Source organism: Pieris rapae, chromosome 8, assembly GCF_905147795.1.
Source record: "Pieris rapae chromosome 8, ilPieRapa1.1, whole genome shotgun sequence".
NCBI lineage: Eukaryota > Metazoa > Arthropoda > Insecta > Lepidoptera > Pieridae > Pieris > Pieris rapae.
Window position 1 is genome coordinate 8,045,259 of NC_059516.1, and position 21,223 is coordinate 8,066,481.

The following is a 21,223-nucleotide window of genomic DNA, read 5'->3' on the forward strand; positions in this document are numbered from 1 at the left end:
TATAAAACAGGTCATAGAAGGTTCACCTTATCGGCTAACCGAGCATATTTTGTAAAAATTAAGTATATATGAAAACTTCGTATATGTGTTGCTAAATTATTAAAACAATTTATACCCTCAGATTAACTTTTGGCTCTTTTACACCCATATCAATCCATTTTAGCCTTATCTTAGCAACTAAATATATCGAAGCACGGCACTTAATTATGTACACTATATTATATTAAATTAAAATTAAAACAACCATGGCGCTTGAATACATTTAATTTTTTTATGACTTAATAAAATTGGGCACTTATAATCAATTTATATCCGTTCACACGTTGATTGGTAGGTACCTTGGATTATATCATCACAAAATATAATGTATTCAGGCAAGAATATGTACCTACATAAATAAGAAGACTTTGAAGGTTAAAGTCGCATTATAATGTAAAATAGTTTATTATATACTACATCGTCTAGTCTGACCTTTAATAAAATTCATCAATATTAATTTTAAAATAAGATTTTTATATTTTTTGATATATAAGATGAAAATGTGATGTTTATAAAAACTTATGAAGACTCCATTATTTTTAAGAACTTAAGTCTAATTGCATTTTTCTGTCAAATTACATTTATGCTGTGATGAAAAGAGACAGGTAACAATTAAAAATGTGCAATTATATTGATTATATTCTGAAGAAGGTAGATAGAACTAACAACACAATATGATAAGAAACGTATATATTTCTTCCCGAATCTATCCAATCTTATAAAGTAAATTTACTCTGGTATGAGCAATATTCACGGAACGACCTCATTTGATGAATTAATCCAACGTAATTGAACCTCACTGAGAGAGCTATAAATGACTATTGGCTGTGCCAATAAAACCCTATAATTAATACATTCTCTATCAAGAATTGCAATGACTTAATTTTTCTTTTATTAACTTACTTCGCAGATGACTGAGTGACTTATTTTAACTGAAGTCAATTCGTTGTGATTTTAGGGCTTGTCGAGAAAGCGAAAGAGGAAACATATATGAGACCTTTGCTAGTATGAGTCATTACTAAAATCACGCATTTTTCCCAGATACGTATAATATAAGTACATTTTTAAGATGCACATATACTGAAATCAAACTTAACCATTTTCGTAAACATCTTATAATAGAACCTACTACGCTACACGCCTACTCAAATAGTAATAAAATTTTCCAGGACATAATTCTTTCAAACCCCATAGGACGGTATTTCAAGACATTATCTACGTGCAGTCCGGCTCCAACGCCCCCGCTGTAAATAAGTTTGGCATTTTAAGAACCTAGCCTAGTATTTACGTCGCATAGGTACAATGCGACAATAAACCCTTCGAATTCACGTAGTAAACAATTATCGGACATCGTAAATTACGCTTTAAGCTGATAACGTAGCGGTGTTTTTCGTGCGGGGTGTTTTTGCAAGCCCGTTCCAACAATGGCGACACACGATTCGAAAACAGATTTATGATCGGGCACGATAACGGGCTTGCGATAAAAATCAAGTATGCGTCGGCACATGGCATGGCGTAAGAATTGACCGTAACTCATAGGGCAAAGGCATGTGTGAAAATCGTAACGTTGACAGAACGATGACTTGGAGAAGATAGAGTTAAAACGTACGGACACAGAAAGCAAAGCATCAAAAAAAGCCACGAGGTATAATATTCATAGGCCTGACTTGTGCGATGTCGACAGAAAAAATTTCGACGATGAAGTAAGAAAATGGCTGGAGATAGCAAAAATGTAAAATTGTTGAATGCCATGGAAAAGGCTTTTATCCGCTTTTACCCGATATAAATAAAACATTTCATGCCGCGCATCACCACTATGTGGTTATGGAACCAGGTGCTCACTGATGTATTTCCGAACAATTTCGACTTCGGATTCTTCTAGAAAAGAGTGTACCCATTCATTAAAGGCTTAGCTCTTAGCTAACGTGATTGTGTATAGGTGGCGATACCACTTAACATCGGGCGAGCTTCTTCCATAAAAAAAAAATCGTGTATACAAAGAACACATTTTAGAATTTAGTGTAACTTCTTTGTAAATTGATTATTACTAAGGTAAAAGCCCCAACAGATGTCCATGTACCAGTATATGATCACTACACATGTACTTGTATATCTATTTTCACACTGTTTACACACTGTATAGGTACTAATGATAATATTAATTAATAATAAGTCTGCGTTTACTGCACAAGACGTTATGTGACAGAATTCCCGACTAAAGTTCTAAAATATAACTACTTAACTAATACATCAACCAATAGCGTATATTATTCTCGATCCCCCTTTCTCACTCTCTCTCAATCGGTCTCAATCGCTCTCTCCCTTTTCTTCGACAAAAACGCTGCACATCTTCGTGACGTTCCGTGAAAAAAATTGCCCTCATGCGGCAAAAGAAGTTTAACTTCAAAAATATTTTCTTTAATTACTCATAATGCCTGGTGTAGCATACGTGTTTGTATTTTTATGGAAAAAGTTTAGCTTTATTATTATACCTATAAAAAGCCTGACTACAAGAAAGTGATAGGATATATATATTAAAAATCACTAAATGAACTCTTTCAAATAGTGCTCATCTGTTTCTGTTAACTTTATTGAGGTATCGTAGATTAGATAGTAATGTGATACCATAGTGATCACTAAATAGCCGGTTTTCATGCAAACGTGGAACACGAATCCAGTTTAGTGCCGCGCTCACGAATTTCAGTCGTGGTTATATTTTAACAATTTATAGCAAGGATATCACTAATTGTCACGACTGCCTACTGTACCTACGTTAGTTTTTATTTTCTCTTAAAGAAAAATATGTATATTAAAATAATTTTCTTTATCAAACATTTTTTGCATGATAATTAGATATGATGCTGCTGAGTAAATTGTGATTTTCAATTGTTTCTACCATAACACATATCATTCAGTATCAAATATTTGTGGACTAAATAAATATATGTAGGTACATTTTATATATATGTTTAATTAATGGTTCACATTTGAAGTTATAACTAAAACACACCTCTTTCTTATTTTTTTATAGACACCAATGTTATCATAAAATTAAAAGAAGAAAATAGTAAAAACTAAACCAGATTTAAGAGAAGGGAATGCTTTTATAGGAAAGAAAATTGTCTGAAAAAGAATTATTAATTAAGAATTTGTTAAACTTTAAGAATATTTTCTCATAAATGTCCAGATCTTACTACACTTACAAATAAGCCTGTCTAAAATTAGTGTAACTCCATCAAAGTTAAATACTCTTAAAATATTTTAATCGTTACTCACATGAATATTGTGCATCTCCATAAAATAAAACACATAACCATATCTGAGTCATAACCATGGAGGGTATTAACATGCTCTTGAAAATGTTCTCAAGCACTTTCGATAACGAAGCTAATGGAACTTCTATTTAGAGCCTTCACATTTGAATTTCGAACTTATTGTATTGATAGCGTCGCCATCTTGGTCCGGCGTGCGCCTGAGCGCGACGAGCACCGCAAAATTACAGGCCGCGCGCGCTCTACGCCTGTGTATAAAAATAAAATAAAGTTAAAACAACGTCATATTGTGCACGTGTGAGTGAGCCGGTATTTATTTATAGGCTAGTAGCTATGTAAATAACGAATGAACCAACGTATTTTGTGGTTTGCGAAATGTCTTAATTCATGTCACAAGCTATAGTGACTAATAACGAAAAATTTCCTCAGAATTCCGGTATTCATTCGTTATTTCTCAACAATGGGACGGTTATGGCTCAAAACATTGCTGGATGTATGGAATGTACTTCTGAGACAAAAAGGATTACTATTTCCATGCATCCCTAAAGAAGATAATACGGATTGATTACCGACTTATCAACCTTTAAGCGCATCGAACTTCTTACACCGTTTAAAAATAGATCACTTATACAGCAAGTGTCGGCTACGACAATCATTTAAAATCCTGTTCTAAATTTGTAGCTTAGATCAAATTTGGAATGCGGAGTATCTGTAATTTTGGTAGGTAGGTATATTCCATTTTCAAATGAAATTACAAACACCGTAATAGTAATAACGTACCCTAATAAGGCGTAGACGGGCATAAATCTAACAATATTAAGGTTAAAGCCGGGCACAAACTCGCGCTCGGGATTAAGGCAAGCCAGATATTGCGATATTTCAGTCAGCGGTCGGTCGACGACCCGAGCCTGGAGCCGAAGGCGGTCGTTTCGGTTTTCAGGGCTGCCATGCATGCTACATAAATTACTAATGTTAAAAAGTAAAATGGCTATTTTATATGTTTTGTATAATAAAATTTCTTGTACAATTCCATGTCATGTGCGACGAGCTACGAGATGATATAATTTGGTTTAAATGATAGATAACACAGTTAGGTCAAATTCAATCTTTGGCTATAAAGGGTTCGTACCGATTTTTAGTATGGCGTTACTTAGCAAAATTTAGTCACAGTGTAATAAAATGTTTTCAAATTTATTTCATGAATCAACAGTGTAATATTAAAAAGACAGTAAAATAATAAACATTGTAGCGATTCCCACAATAGGTGTTATAGAATATAATACAATTTTTGTATACGATAGGTCCGGTTTCAATATTGGCCGTAAATTATTTTGATAACCCTGTCCAACTCGTCCGGTTTTTAATTTTACTCTGCAGCTGAGAGACGCCTGTATAAACACGCCCTAACCATACAGTAGGTACGCCTCGACAGAAATATCGAACACCAAACACTTTGTTAGTCATCATTATTTTTACGTCTTTATTAAGGTTCTATTTATGAACGAATTTATGTATAAACGGTCAAAATATAAAAACGTATAGATATATTGCTAAAGATTATCTTGATTGCACGAATTTATGTTCGAAATTTAAAGAATGTATAGAACCTTCTGCTTCTTTTTCTAAATTTCAAGAGTCTCAATATTTTTATCTGATTAATAGATTAAAATAGAGATCAAGGTAGATGTTTTTGTATGAACATTTTGTGAAATATTTGTTCGTATATTCCCCTTCAAAGAAACATCCCCCGCCCCATGGAAACAATAAATATGTCAGTAGAAGATATTACAAGACGTTAAGATGCCTCCATCTTGGGATAAATTATTACTGTGCAACTTTTCTGATGAGTTTTGTCTTGTACTAAATAACTTTACTTTTTATTATCTTGTTGGATTAAGTTTTGTTTTATGTGTAGAGGCATAATTATAGCTACATTTTGAAACCGGTGTATAGATATTTAAAAAATAAATGACTCAGAGATACAAGAGATACAGCTGCTTAGGGTTTAACGTATAAATTAGTTAACAAAAATATTATTATGTTAGATACTTTTTAGGTAGAGACATAGATAGTTTATACAGCTAACTAGGTTTGAACTGTTTAAGTGTTTATGTATCTTAAGTAACTAATGTTACTAATGTATAACATTTTAAAATACAAATAGACATTGGGAAATTTTATTGATTTAAAACGTTCATAAGTAAAAGATTTTTTTATTTAAATATTGAATTTAAATATAAAAATAACCAAACATCAACGATGTCTCATAAAACCATAAAAAGAAAAACACTAAAAGCCACATTGTAGCAGCTTACAAAGCACACAAAACAGTTTCCCGCAAAAATCGGGAAAAAGCGCGCCAAGGAAAAACAACGTCCATAAACGAAAGAGCAGAGTTGGCGGGAGAACGCAATGCCCGCTGCCATTGGCTGGGGTCCCGTCCCCTCTTCGCCCCGCCCGAACGTAACGCACACTTCACTTGTTTTTACGGCAGCCATTTTGTGACGTTAGCTTGCGCGGCGACCCGCGCTAATCTATAGCAACGCACACATAGAACGTAACCGGTAAGATGTTTGCGTGTGTGCAGTTGCTTTTAGCCGTGTGACAGGTTTTATACTGGTATGAAACTACTATGTTAGCACCACATTTAACGTTGAATAATCGGTTTAATAGTCAAACGTTTTTAGAAACAACATTAGTACAGATTATATTGTCTATATTAGAAATGTAGACTAGAACTAGACAGTTTTACGCGCGGTCAATCCAATTAATGATTAATCTTAAATATATGATATTTGCATTTACCTTATAATCAATCTAAAAAATCTATTTTGTATATATAAGCATTTAAATAATTTTAGGTAAATTAAATTTATAACAAAGTGCTTACACTTGAGCACAAAGAAGGTTCAACTTAAACAAAAACATTTAAAATTATTAACTTATTTAAATTTTATAGTTTTGTTTATATTTCAATATATATTTTTAACCAAATAAAAACGTGTTAACAATTATTTATTTTATAACTTCTACAACGTTTAGGGTACAGAATAGTCACACTCAAAACTTAAACTAAAAATAGCGTATAAAGTAGGAAGAAAATAACGCCCTCTTGCAAAATTAATAGCCCCATGGAAAAGCTCATCAATGGAGGCACGTAACCTAATGACTCTTCACATTAATGCAGAAGACCCCATCATTGTCCCTTTATTACACACGCTGTCTTCTTTTGTCTTAATTATTTGCCTTAATTCAGAAATAGGCATTTAATATTGGGATTTAATTACGAATAACATTTTCAAAAAGGAATTAAATCATTGAGCGTAGAAAATGAATAACGATCAAAAACATTTTTACATATTTATTAAGTAAAAAAAACACTTATTTATTTAATGTTTATCCCCCAATTTGACTCGTAAATATCTCTCACAAAAGCAATTTCAGTAATTGTGAAAGGTTAAAAAAGTTTCTAATTATGTCGAATGCCTTCCGCTCTTAGCAAATTTCTTATGATGAATCTATTGGGACTAGCCACGTACGCAGGACATATAGTGTTACTCTCTCTCTCTCTCTCTCTCATACTCTATGTAATAATTCTCTTACTCTCACACAACTCGATAAATGACAACATAGCCGTACATAAAAAAATAGATGAAGAATAGTAAACCTTGGCGCTTCTTTACGTTAGGTCAAAAACAAGTGACGATCACCACGTTAATATACATTTTATTCATTTATTTAGTGGCATTGTAAAACGATTTATTTACCACTGATTCACAAGTAAACCCGCTGATGAGGTAGTGAAATAGTTTTTATAGGAACCGTTTATAGCTGTAAAGTGAAGTGGGGTTATAAACAAGACGATTGTAGTGAAACAACCCTTGTGTTAATGTCTGAGCTTCATTTCCTACCATATAAGAGTTGAGAAAAATTAATTGTATCGGATAATTCTTTAGTAAAATGTATAGAAAATGGGCCTTAAATGAAATCAAAACTTACCTATGTAAATGAACTAAATGTCTGAATAATGAGTATTTTTGTCTTTATTTTTTTGTGCAAAAAAACTCATCAAAGTAAATGTCTAGTAATTTACATAGAAAATTTTAAATATTAGTTATAAACTAGCAACTCTCTCTTTAGTCGGTAGCTCATCTTTGAGCGTCATCAGCCAGGAAACATCTAGAGTGGACAATCTGTTTCCAGCGCCTCTTTTAAAACAGTTTTGAGGACGATGAGTGTTTCACTTGATCGGTCCATCTGGTGAACGGCCAACTCCATCTTTTGCCTTCTGTGTTACCAACCACGACCGGTTTCTACAAGTTCTCATTTCCTCTACGCAATATTTGGCCGATATAAGATATAATTCGCTGTCGGCATTGTTCGCTATCGCTTACGAAAAGTAGTTAAGATTTTTCAAGCTAATAAATTACTCAATAAAAATATACAAAATAAGATGTAGGGTTAGAATATTTAACGAACTCCCACATTCAGATGACATATAACATTAAATTTATATTAGTCACCTGAAAGATTGATGGGTTTCAGAACATTCCAAAATAATTTAAGGGGAAAGCGAGGAAAAGCACCATATGTTTCGATGAGCTAAGAAAATGTGAATGCTCCAGCATTTTAGCTTTTAACACGTAGGTGTTAAGGCAATTTTAAGATAGGTCCACCTCTAAGGTGACACAGAAACTGTCGATACATTTCACAATTGTCGTAAACCGAAAGACGGAAGGAGAACGCAATAAAATTATCATTTTATGCCGTTCGGCGACTGAAATGACACGGGAATGTTGTAAAACTGATTTATTAGGTACATCCCTGAAGTCACATGCTGAATTTTTAAATTCTTTTGTTTCATAGTTAAGGAAATATCTTCAAAAACGGTTAAAACTAGCCATTACGGATAGGTCTATAGCAGCTTCATTAATGTATAAATCAATAATAAACAATTGATTTTTCAATGTTTATAGTAGACATATTTTCACTGACTATTCATTTACCACAGTATCACATACAAATGAATGTTTTACCGCTATACTTTGTATAATATAAATATAATTATGCAAAAGTATTTGTAATTTTGTTGCATGTCAGATATGAATAATGGCTTTATTAAATAATATTATTAGTTCATCTAATAAGTTTGTGAATTCTTGTCTACCTTATCTGCTCTACGCTAACTTAAAACAGATAAATTAGTTGTTAGTAAATGTATTAAGAAATATAACATGCGTTTATTTTTTGTCATTTTCTAATGAATAATCGTACGTAAACAAGGAAAATTATTGTTTAGACACTTCGATACAAAAAAGTTAAACAAAAAGTAATTTCGCTAGCTTATTCTGTCATAGTTTGTAAGCTTAAAATTTAAGTTCCGCCGCGTCGTATTCAAAGATTTTCATGCAACTTGAACGAACGAAATCTGATTACAGTTGAGGTCACGTCGAAATATATTTAGTAAATCAAATCAAATCAAAATATTTTTATTCATTCAGATAAACATGTACAGTGTACACTTATGAACGTTAAGAAAAACAAATTAAATTAATCTTAAATTTACATTTTTCACCAGTTCGCAAGTCAAGGGCGTAGAGCGGGTAAGAAGTATATAATAATATATTACTTTGGGTTATTCATGGTATGAATAAGCGATGCATCTCATATGTAGATTGTCACTAGGCTCGCAATAAGAGTTTATGGCCCACACACGTCGGAAACACAAAAAATCCTCGCTCGCATATAAAGAATTAGTTGGGAAAAAGATGCCGCCGCACGATTGTCGTGTGGATAATTTGATTAAGACACCACTGGCCAATTTTATTGCCACGTCTTTCCTGATTAGGCTTGGCGCTTTACCTTTTGCGAATCACATAACACTTAATGCGATTGGCTTAGTACCCAATATATTTGTGCAAATAGACAGTTTGACCGAATTATCTATAACTATAGCTTGTGACTTTTTGATGAGCAAAGGGTGTTAATATTGTAATATAACCCTGAATATTACAATGAAATATTTAATTTTCTTAACCTAATAATTTACGTAATAATAATTAAAAATTAATGAAAAGTATGTCAAATTTCAAAAGTTTGGTCCCTGTGCCAATGTAAGTTTAACCTTTAATAAAAATAATAAAAAATATTTTCAATTTAATTGTTCTTGTATAGATATACAATCTCTCACAAAAACGTGATTTTATTGAATTTGTATAATGTTTAAAAATATTTTTGCTTATTTAGTTATTCAGTGCTGTTCAGTTACATTAATTTTGTAGCCAAAATAAACATTAGGAGTTTGAACAATGAACAGTTGGCACATAATTTAACAACATAATATTGTATTTGTTTTTCAATAGACTAAATTCTGGTGTTATGTGAATTAAAGCCTCTGGCATTGAGAGTGTCCATCGGCGGCAGTATCAATTAATATCAGATGAGCCTCCTGCCCGTTTGCCCCCTGTTCTATAAAAAAAAAGCAAATGGCATAATCAAGAGAAAAACTACGAAATAAGAAATTCTAAAAATATTTAAACAGGAGCGCTTTATAGATATACCTTTGCTTTATAGATATAATTGAAACGTAATAGTCAAATTTAACGATATAAAAAGTCTCACTTACAAGGTAGCAAAGATGAATGAATGATCAATGAGCAATAATTGTCGCTAACTCTTGATCGCAGAGTATTAAAACAAACAGTGCAGTAAAAATAAATCTAACTGCCTATAAAAACAGCCATAACTATCACTTTACGCTATTGTACTTGAGTTTTATCTCCGTAGCGGCTCAAATGTAGTGGCAACATTGTGCATTTGGCTTTAAAATGCATATTAGCAAATTAAATTATGACTTTTTTCAGTACAAAGTCAGAAAAGTCACACTGTGTGGGTAAATTTCACATATGAAAAATGTTTTTTTATTCTAACATGCATATATCAATATGCGAGCCAAGTCAGACCCATGACTACCATACTAAATATACGAAATGGAGAGAGTTAACATTTATTGGTAAATTTATAAATGCGTTAATAACCAGTCATTAGATTAGAACCGACCTTAAATGAATACTGAATTCAAGTTTTAAAGTACTAAAACAAAAGAAAAGCTATGTATGTACACTCCCACACTTAGTCCCACACAAAAAGTCCATAAGTGTTTACCAAACATGTAAAAAGCATTTACTGATACAAGATACGTATTAAAATATTTATCTCACAAAACAGATACATGATAATAATGTAGAGGGTTTATTGGCTGACTTGACACCTTATCGGCTTCAATTAAATATCATTTTTATTGGGAATCGCCGCGGTCACTACATTTTTTAGTCGCCTTTTATATAAGCATATTTTACGTCTAATCTTAAAATACAAATTCCGTTGTGACTTAAAGCATAAAATATATCTATGGAATAAATTAGTTTTCAAATATTAACGCTCTTTATCTAATTAATAAGTAAGACTATACGTATATGTTTGTGTATTATGAACAAAATTAATGTATAACAATTTTCCATATTTTTAAAACACTTGGCTATTTTTATACTCTGTACGTCATAGTCATGAATCTGTAAATAATTGAATGTGTCAATTTTCTAATATTTAGAAAGATAAGCAACTGATTTCTGTCATTTGCCCCAAATTAATATATGCACATGTTCGTGACTTAGAAACCTTTTAATCAATAATTAGGGATGCTGTGTTTCGTGAGAATAAACGGGGTGAAATCTAATCTTAAAAAAAACTGTATAATCTTCAAAGATACTATAACTATAAGGAATGTCAAAACATTAACCTTTGTTGATCCTTTCTCAAATAAATCAAAAGCTAAAAAAACTGTTGATACGATTATTTATTTGCTTTAACATCATGAGCCATAAACTCAAACTGGCGGCCTTCGTAACAATGAATACGAAAAAGCATAGCAAAACGGAGATCGCTTTTCTTCAATGGTTACTTTATATGCAAATTCTTCGCTATAAAACTTGGAACCCTTCTAGTATTATGTAGAGTGCGCAAGAATCCGATGTTTTATGTATTTGCGAATAGATGCCGTTTTATTGGTTTCGAATATCGAATGTTTATCAAGAATTTGGAAGTGCCTATTTTTCGAATTGACATTGTGATGCTTCGGAATATTGTCTCTATTTATGACACTCTATCCGAATCATAGATCAACATATGTCAACAATCAATTCAAAAATAAACACATTTGCTTCTATTTTTTAAAATGTTAAATATCAATTTAAATCAATAAAATCTTCATACCAAATTAGAGAGAGAAGATTTTTTGTTTGCTTTTAGCTTCTAAAACTGCAGGACCAACTTGAATTCTTTAACTATTAGACTTATACTTTATAAGGACATAGTTTATATAATATTTTCAAAATAGATATTTTTTGTATAAATTTACGATAGGGTAAGTGTGTAAGTCACATAATTTAATAATTTTAATTCCCATTAGCTCAGTACTCATAAATACAGCTTGCGTGATTTAAACTAGACATAGCTATCAAGTTTACGACTCAAACATTAATAAAAATATCCGACATCGTGTTTTATATCTAATGAAAGATTATTATAACGTCACTATCCAATTACTCTTCAGATGCTTAAGGCATTACCGAGAGAAACTCTAAGTTATTACACATAATTTTTTCTTGCAACTAGAAGCTTCAATAAACTATAGAAATAACGGCCAGGCCGAGCCATATCGTGTATACATTATGGGCTTTTTCGAAGCCAACATTCAACTCGTTTAGATAAAAATAACGATTGAAAGAAATATGATCGTTATTCCTAAATGCGTACAATTCAAATTTCTGTAATAAGTTCTAGTAAAAATGGAAAACAAAGTAGACATCCGCCCTTTGAATATTTTACATACAAGGAGAAATAAAGTTTTGATATATTTTAAATCTTATCTAAATATGTACGAAATATATTTAAACGGTGACTATAAATTTAAATAAACGTTTTAAATAAGATTAAATTTACAATTATATTATCTAATTATGTTAATAGTGTTAGATAGAACGTTACATTAGGAAAATAAAATGGAGGTAAGTATTGAAATTACTTAGCAACCCATGACCCTTAGTCGTAAATATCATTCGTTCTCATTAAGACAATGTTGCAGGGAACAACTAAATTACCAATCGACTGTCTGAAAGAAATATTGAAGCATAAATTGTTGCACACCATTCTTAATTGGTATTGAAAGATTGGAAAGTAAATTTTGTTGGAAGATTTATAAGTAACTCATTTCTACAGTACTAAATACTGTATAAATGAGGATATTTTACTTCGTTTAATAATTATTTAATTGTTATCACATGAACGCCCATGGTATACAAATCATAAGTTCTCGGTTAAATTCCAAAAACAATACCATCTTCGAATTGTTAAACACACGCCTACTTTTAAGAAAATTTAAAAGTCTCAAAAATTGAACTGTTATAAGCTCTGTTGTGGCCTTACTAAAATTAAAGGCAGTCAAAGACATCAACTTAAAATAACGCCCACAATATTTTTTGTGCAAAGATCTGAAGGCTTACTTATTTACTTATATAGCTTTCTGTACTCTACAGCGCATGGCCTAAATATCGCTAGTATATTTTATGTGTAAGCAACGGTCGTAATGTTCAGCATTGAATAGCAAAGTCGTTCGGCTGCCGGGGTGGCGCGATGCCATCTAGCCAAGTTAGCAATTCTTTTGTGCACGCCCCGAATTGCCAACATAAAACTTCCAGACCTGCTCGCTACGTGATGTCTTTCGACTTTTTACTATCCGCATCTCACAAAAGTTCTTATCAGTGAATTGCGTTTTCCTTTTTTCCTCACTCGAATCGTAAAATATTAAAGCTGTCTTCTGAAAATTTAGGGCGCAAAGTTTCGCAATTATCTTCGGCCATGGGGCTAAGTTTTTTCATCACGCGGTAATGAGAACCCAAGGATCTCGTAAAAACAGAATACAACTTAATAAAATTGAGTTTTCTGATTTATCACGACCGTAGGCGGGAACAAAAACCTTGCGGTTATAAAAATAGTGATATTTCACAGTTCTCTGCCGCCTATGAAATATTTTGACGTTTCTAGGTAAAGTCTACGTGAAAAACGATGCCAGGCAAAGGGCGTTGTTTCCAGGAATCAAATTTCAAATAAAGATGTCGGCTAAATATAATCTTGATCTTATTTGACAGTTTTATCGTGAGTCTATGGAACGCACGATAAAAAATATTTTGTCTACCACATACCTTAGATGTACAACGTAGATTCTCTTTTGTTTGTAGAATCTAAATATTCATTTCACGTTTGGGCACAGGTGATGCGAAGTGAAGATACAGGTTGGATCAAATTTTATTGTTATTTCCACTCTACGAATTGAATTTGAAACAAGCGAGTGGGGTTCAAGAGATCGATACATAAGTTTGGTTGTTTGTTAATATTAAAGTATATAACTGTACCGACTCTAATTACACACATACTTGTGGTAAATAAGAATACAATCGTGTAGACAAAGTATTATATAATGCTTATAATAAATAGGTGTTACTTTTTACATACTTCATGTTTTAGGTATATTTCCAGGTAATACTACTTTGTGCCAAGAAGATATGAGTTATAGATATGAGGTACAGCATCTGAATAATCTTATCGAATTTATTGTATAAATAAAATTTGTTTCTATGCTTTCATTTTTAATTTAATTTCAAAGCATCTTCGCCCGTCATGGCTTACCCGGGCGCTATTATGTGAGCCATTTTATCTCCAAAGTAATCTTGTTAAGAGGACCCCCCTCAGGCGAACCCCGATAACTTCCTCTGAAGCAATAACGCTGAAATCCCCGAGTTTCGGGGCTTACAAAGCCTTATACTAAAATTTTACGAAATTAGTTTACCTAAAATAGGCTTCTGCTATGTATTTAACATGTAGTGACCAACATAACCACACTTGTATATCTGTTAGATGCAAACCATGCTAAACGGTTCATGCGTTCTAAGCTTTTTTTAATAATTCACTCGTTGTAGTGTGAGGAGTTTTCAAAGAAATTATTTACTTATATGAAAGAGTAATTGACAAGCAGGACTTTCGTCCAACAATTCAATGGACCACAAGGGTACACGATCCAATTTATTTGTTGTAATTTTGTTTGATATTTGTTTGTCAAACGAAATCTATGATTCCAATTCTAATCTGTATTCTTAAAGTTCTGTCAAATCATTAAATTTTGACGTAATCAAAATTATTATTTTGCTACCCATGATTTTCAAATTAAATGATGTCCACTCGTAATTTGTTTGGCAATTTAAAAATACCAGACGTAGACACATGTTGTGGTTGTGTGACCGATATAAAAACAGCTGCCACTATTATTGCAGTACTGGGGATCGTATGTAAAACCACTTGATAAAGGCTTATTTATTTTTATATACACCATCAATGATGATGATAGCTACTTGAATAATCAGAACTCTTAAAACATCTTGTTCATTCCCTTCTTAGGCCATTCATGTATGGTAATATTATAAAGAGTTATATAAGTTTGTGAGGTTGTCGTGGGTAATATATCCTAAGCGATTTTGAAAATTTTATTACAAATGTCATAAGCTAACCCGAAAAATGAGACTTCATAATCAGAAACGGTCGATTGAAAATGTTTCATATGAACGTATACGATTATAAGAGAAATTGCGGTTTACAATATCTATCTATAATAATGATGGATTAAACAATTTAATATGTAAAGAAATCTTGGCATACATATTTTACTAACCATGATCTATATATATACGCCTTAATTGAATAGTTGTTGAAAAATAGTATAAGGATTAAGCTAACAACAATCTTGTTAGTATGTATTAATTTTTAAGTAGTAACGCAGTAATTTCGATACCAAAAAATATGTACGAAGGTACTGTGATTAAAATATACAGTAGGCTGACCTCATCAGGAAGATTTTATGTTTGTCACATATATTAGATTAGTCTGTGTAAAGGTTTTTTTAATAACTGTAGGTGACGTGCCCCCTGGTCTCATGGGCTGTGGTGCGACATGCCTACGTGATCCGTGTGTCCTGTATTGTGACAACCAGCTCATCGCGCGCTGACGTTGTGGATATAAATCTCAATAATATCGTATGTATAAAAATATATTCATATATAGGTATTTATAGTTACTAATTTATTTACCGTTATTGAGTAGGTACCCCTTGCAAGGATCATTACCGGTTTAGTATTTACGTAGGAACAAATAAATTCTAGTGTAGTATTAGTATGTATTATGTAATTATCTATGTGTAGTAGCTGTTACTTTCATACGGTTATATGTGAACCTTGATTTTAAACCATATTGACAATAATATGATAATTCCTGGAGTTGATGAAAAGAAGCTGCTAAAAGTTCAGAAAGAAAATAAAAAGCTTAGCAGCTTTACATTAATAATAAAATTAACAAAGATTAAAGAAATGAAAAAGGCATGAGTGCAAATATATAAGTTCTAGATAAAATATTTTGTTATATTTTTTATTTAAATGAATACCTACTTGTTGTTCATAGCTTAGTTTTGGCTTCGGTGCTAATGCTGGCCTCGGACCATCATGTATTGTCAGGAATAAAACAGAAACTGCTGCTCCGACTATGCTACTACGAATGAGGTCAGATGATGGAGAGGCGCATTCACAATTCGTCAGTGTTGTACGGTTTCTGGGATGGCTGGTACTAACTGCAGATACATTCTTCCTATTGTCCAGTATCAATTTCTTGGTAAAAATGTTTCGGGTAAGAGATTAGATTATACATAAAGTTATAAACATGTAGCAATTAGATTAGACATAAGGTTTAAGCTAACGTACTAGTAATAGACGTCCGTGACATATATTTATATGAACCACTAGAGATTTTATTATACTGAATACACTGCTTAGTCTAAGTAAATTAAACTAAGTGACTAATTAGTCATACTTTCAATGAGAACTGTAGTATTCCATTCTTTTTAAAATATGTACGTATAGATAAATGAATATTGAAGTAAAAGGAATATATAAGGAAATGTGTTTTTATACCTTATTTGCAAATTGTAATGCATTTATATATATATTATCAAAACTCTTCAACACAAACTCTGATTAAGAATATACAAGAAAGAAAGACGTTTTATAACAGTATATTTTATTTATGTAAAAATACGTTTGAAAACTCTGAAGTTTAGCTTATATAGCTACCTAGTTTGTACACTCAAGTATACATATGACGTCAGATATGTTTTTAATTCACATTTGTATTGCAGGGACTAGGACAACGAGGAGCACAATATTTTATAATGTTCGGACTGCCTGCTGTAATATTATCATTTATATATGGAATGCTATATCTGTCAGCTTGTGTGTACATGGGAGGATCATTCCCCGTGTTTGAGTTCGTTTTTTCGCTTGTTGATTTAATAAGTATGTATTTTCGCTAATTATACGCGACCTCGTTTACTAATACAATTTTTAAAATGGCCAATAGATAATAGAAAAGCCTATACAAATTATTGGTTGCCTTCACAGTTTTATATGTAGTCTACGAATAATAATTGAGAGAGAGAGAGAATAGAGTAGGTTTATATGAAGTCCCGTAATATTCTAATGAATCCCATATGCCAGTTTTACAATTTTTTAAATGGAATGTTATTTGTCTGCCGAAAGCCGAAGATAAATATGATTAGAGGTATAGAAATTTAAAAGCAAGTTTATCGGTGTTCTTTAAATAACATTACAACATTTCAGCTTGGTGCATGTGGCTACATTTCTTCGCAATAGTACATACATATTCAAAACCACCTCGAAAATTGACCACACTTGGTCGAATTAGAAAATTTATGCGCTCCCAGACCATTAGAAACGTACAAACTAGAACATTCGGTAAATTAAAATAATATTTTTTGCTTTTCAGTGTGGTCCTACTTTTTAATAGTAGTGTATTCCTACAGACGGAAACCGACGTGATCTTGGAAGAAGACATACCAGTAATTCACTCAAAATACAGAGCGTTTGAAGTGGAGTCATTTTACGAACTGTGTTTATTCATAATATATATAGTACTAAAATATATGTATTTTAATCTATTAAGTTTTTCTATTTTTTCTTTCCAATGTAAAATAGTATTTAAATATGTAAAAAAAATTGAATAATTTGATAAATATATAAAATATTGAGATTAATCAGGATTAGTACATGTTTCAGCTATAAAAAATCAGTTATGACAGTATAATGGAACAGTTCACAAAATTTAATTTTAGCCTTTTTAATAAATATAGAGATTAATAAATCTATATGGTAGATCAGTCAGTGAAAATTATTATTCATTTATCTATCACAATGTACCATTATTGTACATTTATGAACGTCAAAAAGAAAACAAAACCACTTCTAGCGTTATCTCCTTTTCGTTTTCTGTAATTTATGGAAATGCTGTGTCATTTCTTTTGCCAAAATCTTGTCAAAGATCGCGAGTCCATGTTATAATCTGTAGGAATAGTTTTGAAAGTCTAACAAAATACTGGGGCAAAATATAAAATTTAATGGGAATATTGTCATTTATTCCAAAAGTAAATAGATTCAGTTACTGCACAAGAGATTTGAAATGTGCCTGTTTCATTATTATTTTTATAGGCATGGTAAGTATTTGATTTACGTATTTTAACTATATAATTTGTTTTTGTAATACTTTTATCACAAATAGTGCTGTGTTTGTACAATTATTACGACTTTTATAAAATTACGTAAATATTACAGCATATAATGTGCCTCTTAGATGGAAATTGTAAGGATTTTCAAACTTTTCTAAGGCTAAAAGAGCGTTTTAATTTGGCATACCGACTTACCAGTTCAGTAGTTATACTTCAATTAATAATATAATTTTCAGCTTTCAAGCATGCACACAGCAGGCTTGCTATGTTTGCCGCATTGTAGGTCTCTTTTTGAAGCATCTAGCTTTGTAAAAATTCCTACAAATATACTACGATGGCTATTATTCGTGTGCGAGCTTTTGATAATTGCAACTTGCTTTGCATTTCTACTTGGCATTTTTATGGTATTTAACTTACAGTCTTTGTAATTCCGTTAGATATTAAATATTTTATATATATCAGGGCAAACGGACATTGCAGTCTTTTAAGGATTGGTATCCACTTTTGATCCACTTGATAGATGTAGGTACCTACTTTAGTTCAGTATTAAACATGTGTAATTTTATAATTATACAAAATTTTGTATAATTATTACATTGTACAAAACACATTTTATAATTATACAAAATTTTGTATAATTATAAAATGTGTTTTGTACAATTGTTTATTGATAATGAACCCACATGTTTATGTATATTTCACTTATTTCAGAATTATCGACAAATATATGCCGATTTATTAATAATAAGTGCAATAGTGACGTCACTAATATCCGTACCGTACGCAGTTCTTATGTTAATACAGGAACAATACACTGACTGTCGCTGGTACTGCTCACAAATATTCCATTTGATACTTTATTTTTTCAGTGAGTATAAATTATATATTAAGTAATGTGTTTTATTGAAGTATACCCATAAATGTTTTACTAAATAAAAATAAATCTTTGGAATCTAATATGTAATTTATTATTTTAAAACAAAATTGGTTTTATACTTATTAATATCAATTTTTCGATTTTTTCAGTGTGGGGTTACTTTATCGTCATTGTCAACTCTTACGAAGGATAAATATAGGAAATAAATATTTCACAAACATATATTTTATTCATTGTATAAACGCATACCTACTACTTAATAATCGATACTAAGATCTAGGTCATATATTTGGTAGGACTAATGTAGTATCTATTAGTTGAAAATTAAACTATAATTTCTTTGTAATCTGGATATTTTCTATATCCTTAATGAATACAATTACTTATAATTATACTTTATGCAAAGGTTTAGGCTAGGTAATTGAAATTTTTATCAAAGTTTTACTAATTTAAAATTATTCTTGTTCAATTTTAAGAAGGTTATGTAATGTTTATTCTGCTTTTGGTATAGCTTATATTAGTTATATATGTACAAATAATTTTTAATTACCGAATAAAGAGCGTTTTTATAGACATTTTAAACATATTTAATTACAAAGGTATTTGTAATTGCGGTCTCGGGTGGAATCATAGACGATTTTAATTTGTAATAAGAAGATAATATACCTCCTACGCAAAACGGACCAAATTTGAGTCTAGTTGCGGAAATGTAGTACACATTTCCGCAACTAGATTCAAAACTAGACCTAACAAGAAGATAATAGACAAAAGATTTTAATTTGTTTATATAGAATCAATTATATTGACACATTGTGTTCACTGTCAATACAGAAGAATTGTTTTGGTGGATTTTAAATGTTTAATATTTGTATTCAATTTTAGATGGTAGAATGCCTCTTTTTGAATCTCTCCCCAGAATTGAAAAATGTTGCTGTTTCTCTTTGAGAACTGGATCAATTATATTCGGACTTCTTGGCATAGTAAGTTTATGATATAAATATAATGCAGTACAAATTCTTTGTGCGTCGTCATCACTTATGCTATATTAATAACTTAAAAGAAGTTTAGGGGACTTCATCCGACTTCAAATTCTTATCGACATTATCTAGGCACCCGTTGTATAAGTGCCCTCCAGATGAATCGGAATATTACGCGTTTCCTATGTTGAAAGTTTCCTAATTAAAACAAAGACATGAAATGTAGTTTTCGATTAATTTATGGACACTTCCGAAATCTAGCACACATGCTTTTTCACGATGTTTTCATTCATTTGCGTATTTCTTCTATTTGAAATACGCGCAGAGAGAAAGGGATCGAACCTACGATCCCTACTACCCTGAACCACTAGGCCATTACTGCTATCAGTATTAACATTAAAGAATAAAATAAAAACCACGTTTTATAATGGCCTGAAATCTGAAAAGTTTTATTTTTTTTATTTGAACTATTCTAATATCTGTATTTTGTCTGTAAACTTAACTATAAATCCTTGTACAGTTAAGTGGCCTACATCTGATTGATTTGCTGCGGCCTTGTAGTGGTGAAAAATTATATATGAAATTCTTCAAATTCATATGGGCGGTGTCTGAATTGATGATTTTCGGTGCCAGCATTATATTCCTGATTGGAATATGTTGCCATGTATGTAGTTTATAAATACATTAACTTATATTAAAAATCTAATTCCTTCTAGTACGTTAATAAATAAAGTGATTAGTGTATTGCCCATATATGGCTTACTTACCCATTTGTCTTTTTTGGTCTGGATTCGATTTTACATGTGATATATTTAAAAAATGCTTTAATTTTTAACGAATACAAGTATAACACTTTTTTCAGAGAAAAAGGATTACAGCAACAGTATTTCTGTCGACCATAGCTATCTCTATCATAGTGTCTATATGTATGGGTATAATGGGCACTGTGGAATTTATCGACGAAAACAATTGTATTAGTTTATACCATTTAATAGGATGGGTTTTAAATATACCAGGTATTTTAGATTAAGAAATTCATTGTTTTTAAATTCACGGACGGCATTATACAGTACATCGTAAACTGTACATTATTTTTAATATTGGCTTTTAATTTTACTTAAAATTGCATCCGTCAAATAACGTAAGTGAATAGAATTTAATACAGTTTCACCATGTTATTTATTTAAAAAAACAATTTAATTTCACTGCAATGCATAATGCAAACACAGATTGACAAAAAGAGATGACACTGATCCCTTTGAAACTTTCTTTAGTTTAAAACATTCGATTACTCTTACTTGGCTCTCACGAGTTTTATCACAAGACTTTTAGACCTTTGTTATAACCCCAGTTACATTTTAACCGACTTAATGAATTCACTTAA

The 21,223-nt window shown here is 31.4% G+C and overlaps 2 protein-coding genes and 1 long non-coding RNA gene across 5 annotated transcripts in view; 2 read left to right on the top strand and 1 right to left on the bottom strand.

The window, feature by feature from the left end:
• Positions 1–21,223, bottom strand: part of LOC110992221 (homeobox protein abdominal-B) — a 74,617-nt gene that overhangs the window by 41,709 nt on the left and 11,685 nt on the right. For 2 of the 3 annotated variants that reach the window (XM_022257946.2, XM_022257944.2), the window contains exon 1: positions 3,316–3,531. The exons of the other annotated variant lie outside the window; for it this stretch is intronic. The gene's annotated coding sequence lies outside the window, so the exon portion shown is untranslated. Of the gene's footprint in view, positions 1–3,315; positions 3,532–21,223 lie in introns of those variants that run through there. 3 annotated transcript variants of the gene reach the window in all.
• On the top strand, positions 14,584–17,341 carry LOC110992222. Its single transcript, XM_022257947.2, has 5 exons — positions 14,584–14,706; positions 15,332–15,451; positions 15,873–16,094; positions 16,603–16,759; positions 17,250–17,341. Exons 1-5 carry the CDS (start codon positions 14,593–14,595, stop codon positions 17,300–17,302), a joined length of 666 nt encoding a protein of 221 aa, XP_022113639.1. The 5' UTR covers positions 14,584–14,592; the 3' UTR covers positions 17,303–17,341.
• LOC110992184 lies at positions 19,707–20,848 on the top strand. The gene is made up of 3 exons (XR_006750381.1): positions 19,707–19,842; positions 20,360–20,503; positions 20,702–20,848. It is a non-coding gene; the product is annotated as an uncharacterized LOC110992184 (long non-coding RNA).

Excerpts from the sequence above, each read along its gene's own strand:
- LOC110992222 (XM_022257947.2), top strand. The coding sequence starts at position 14,593 with ATGATGTCCACTCGTAATTTGTTTGGCAATTTAAAAATACCAGACGTA. Across the intron at positions 16,095-16,602 it reads TCTTGGTAAAAATGTTTCGG|GGACTAGGACAACGAGGAGC; the intron begins GTAAGAGATTAG and ends TTTGTATTGCAG. Across the intron at positions 16,760-17,249 it reads TTCGCTTGTTGATTTAATAA|TGTGGTCCTACTTTTTAATA; the intron begins GTATGTATTTTC and ends TTTGCTTTTCAG.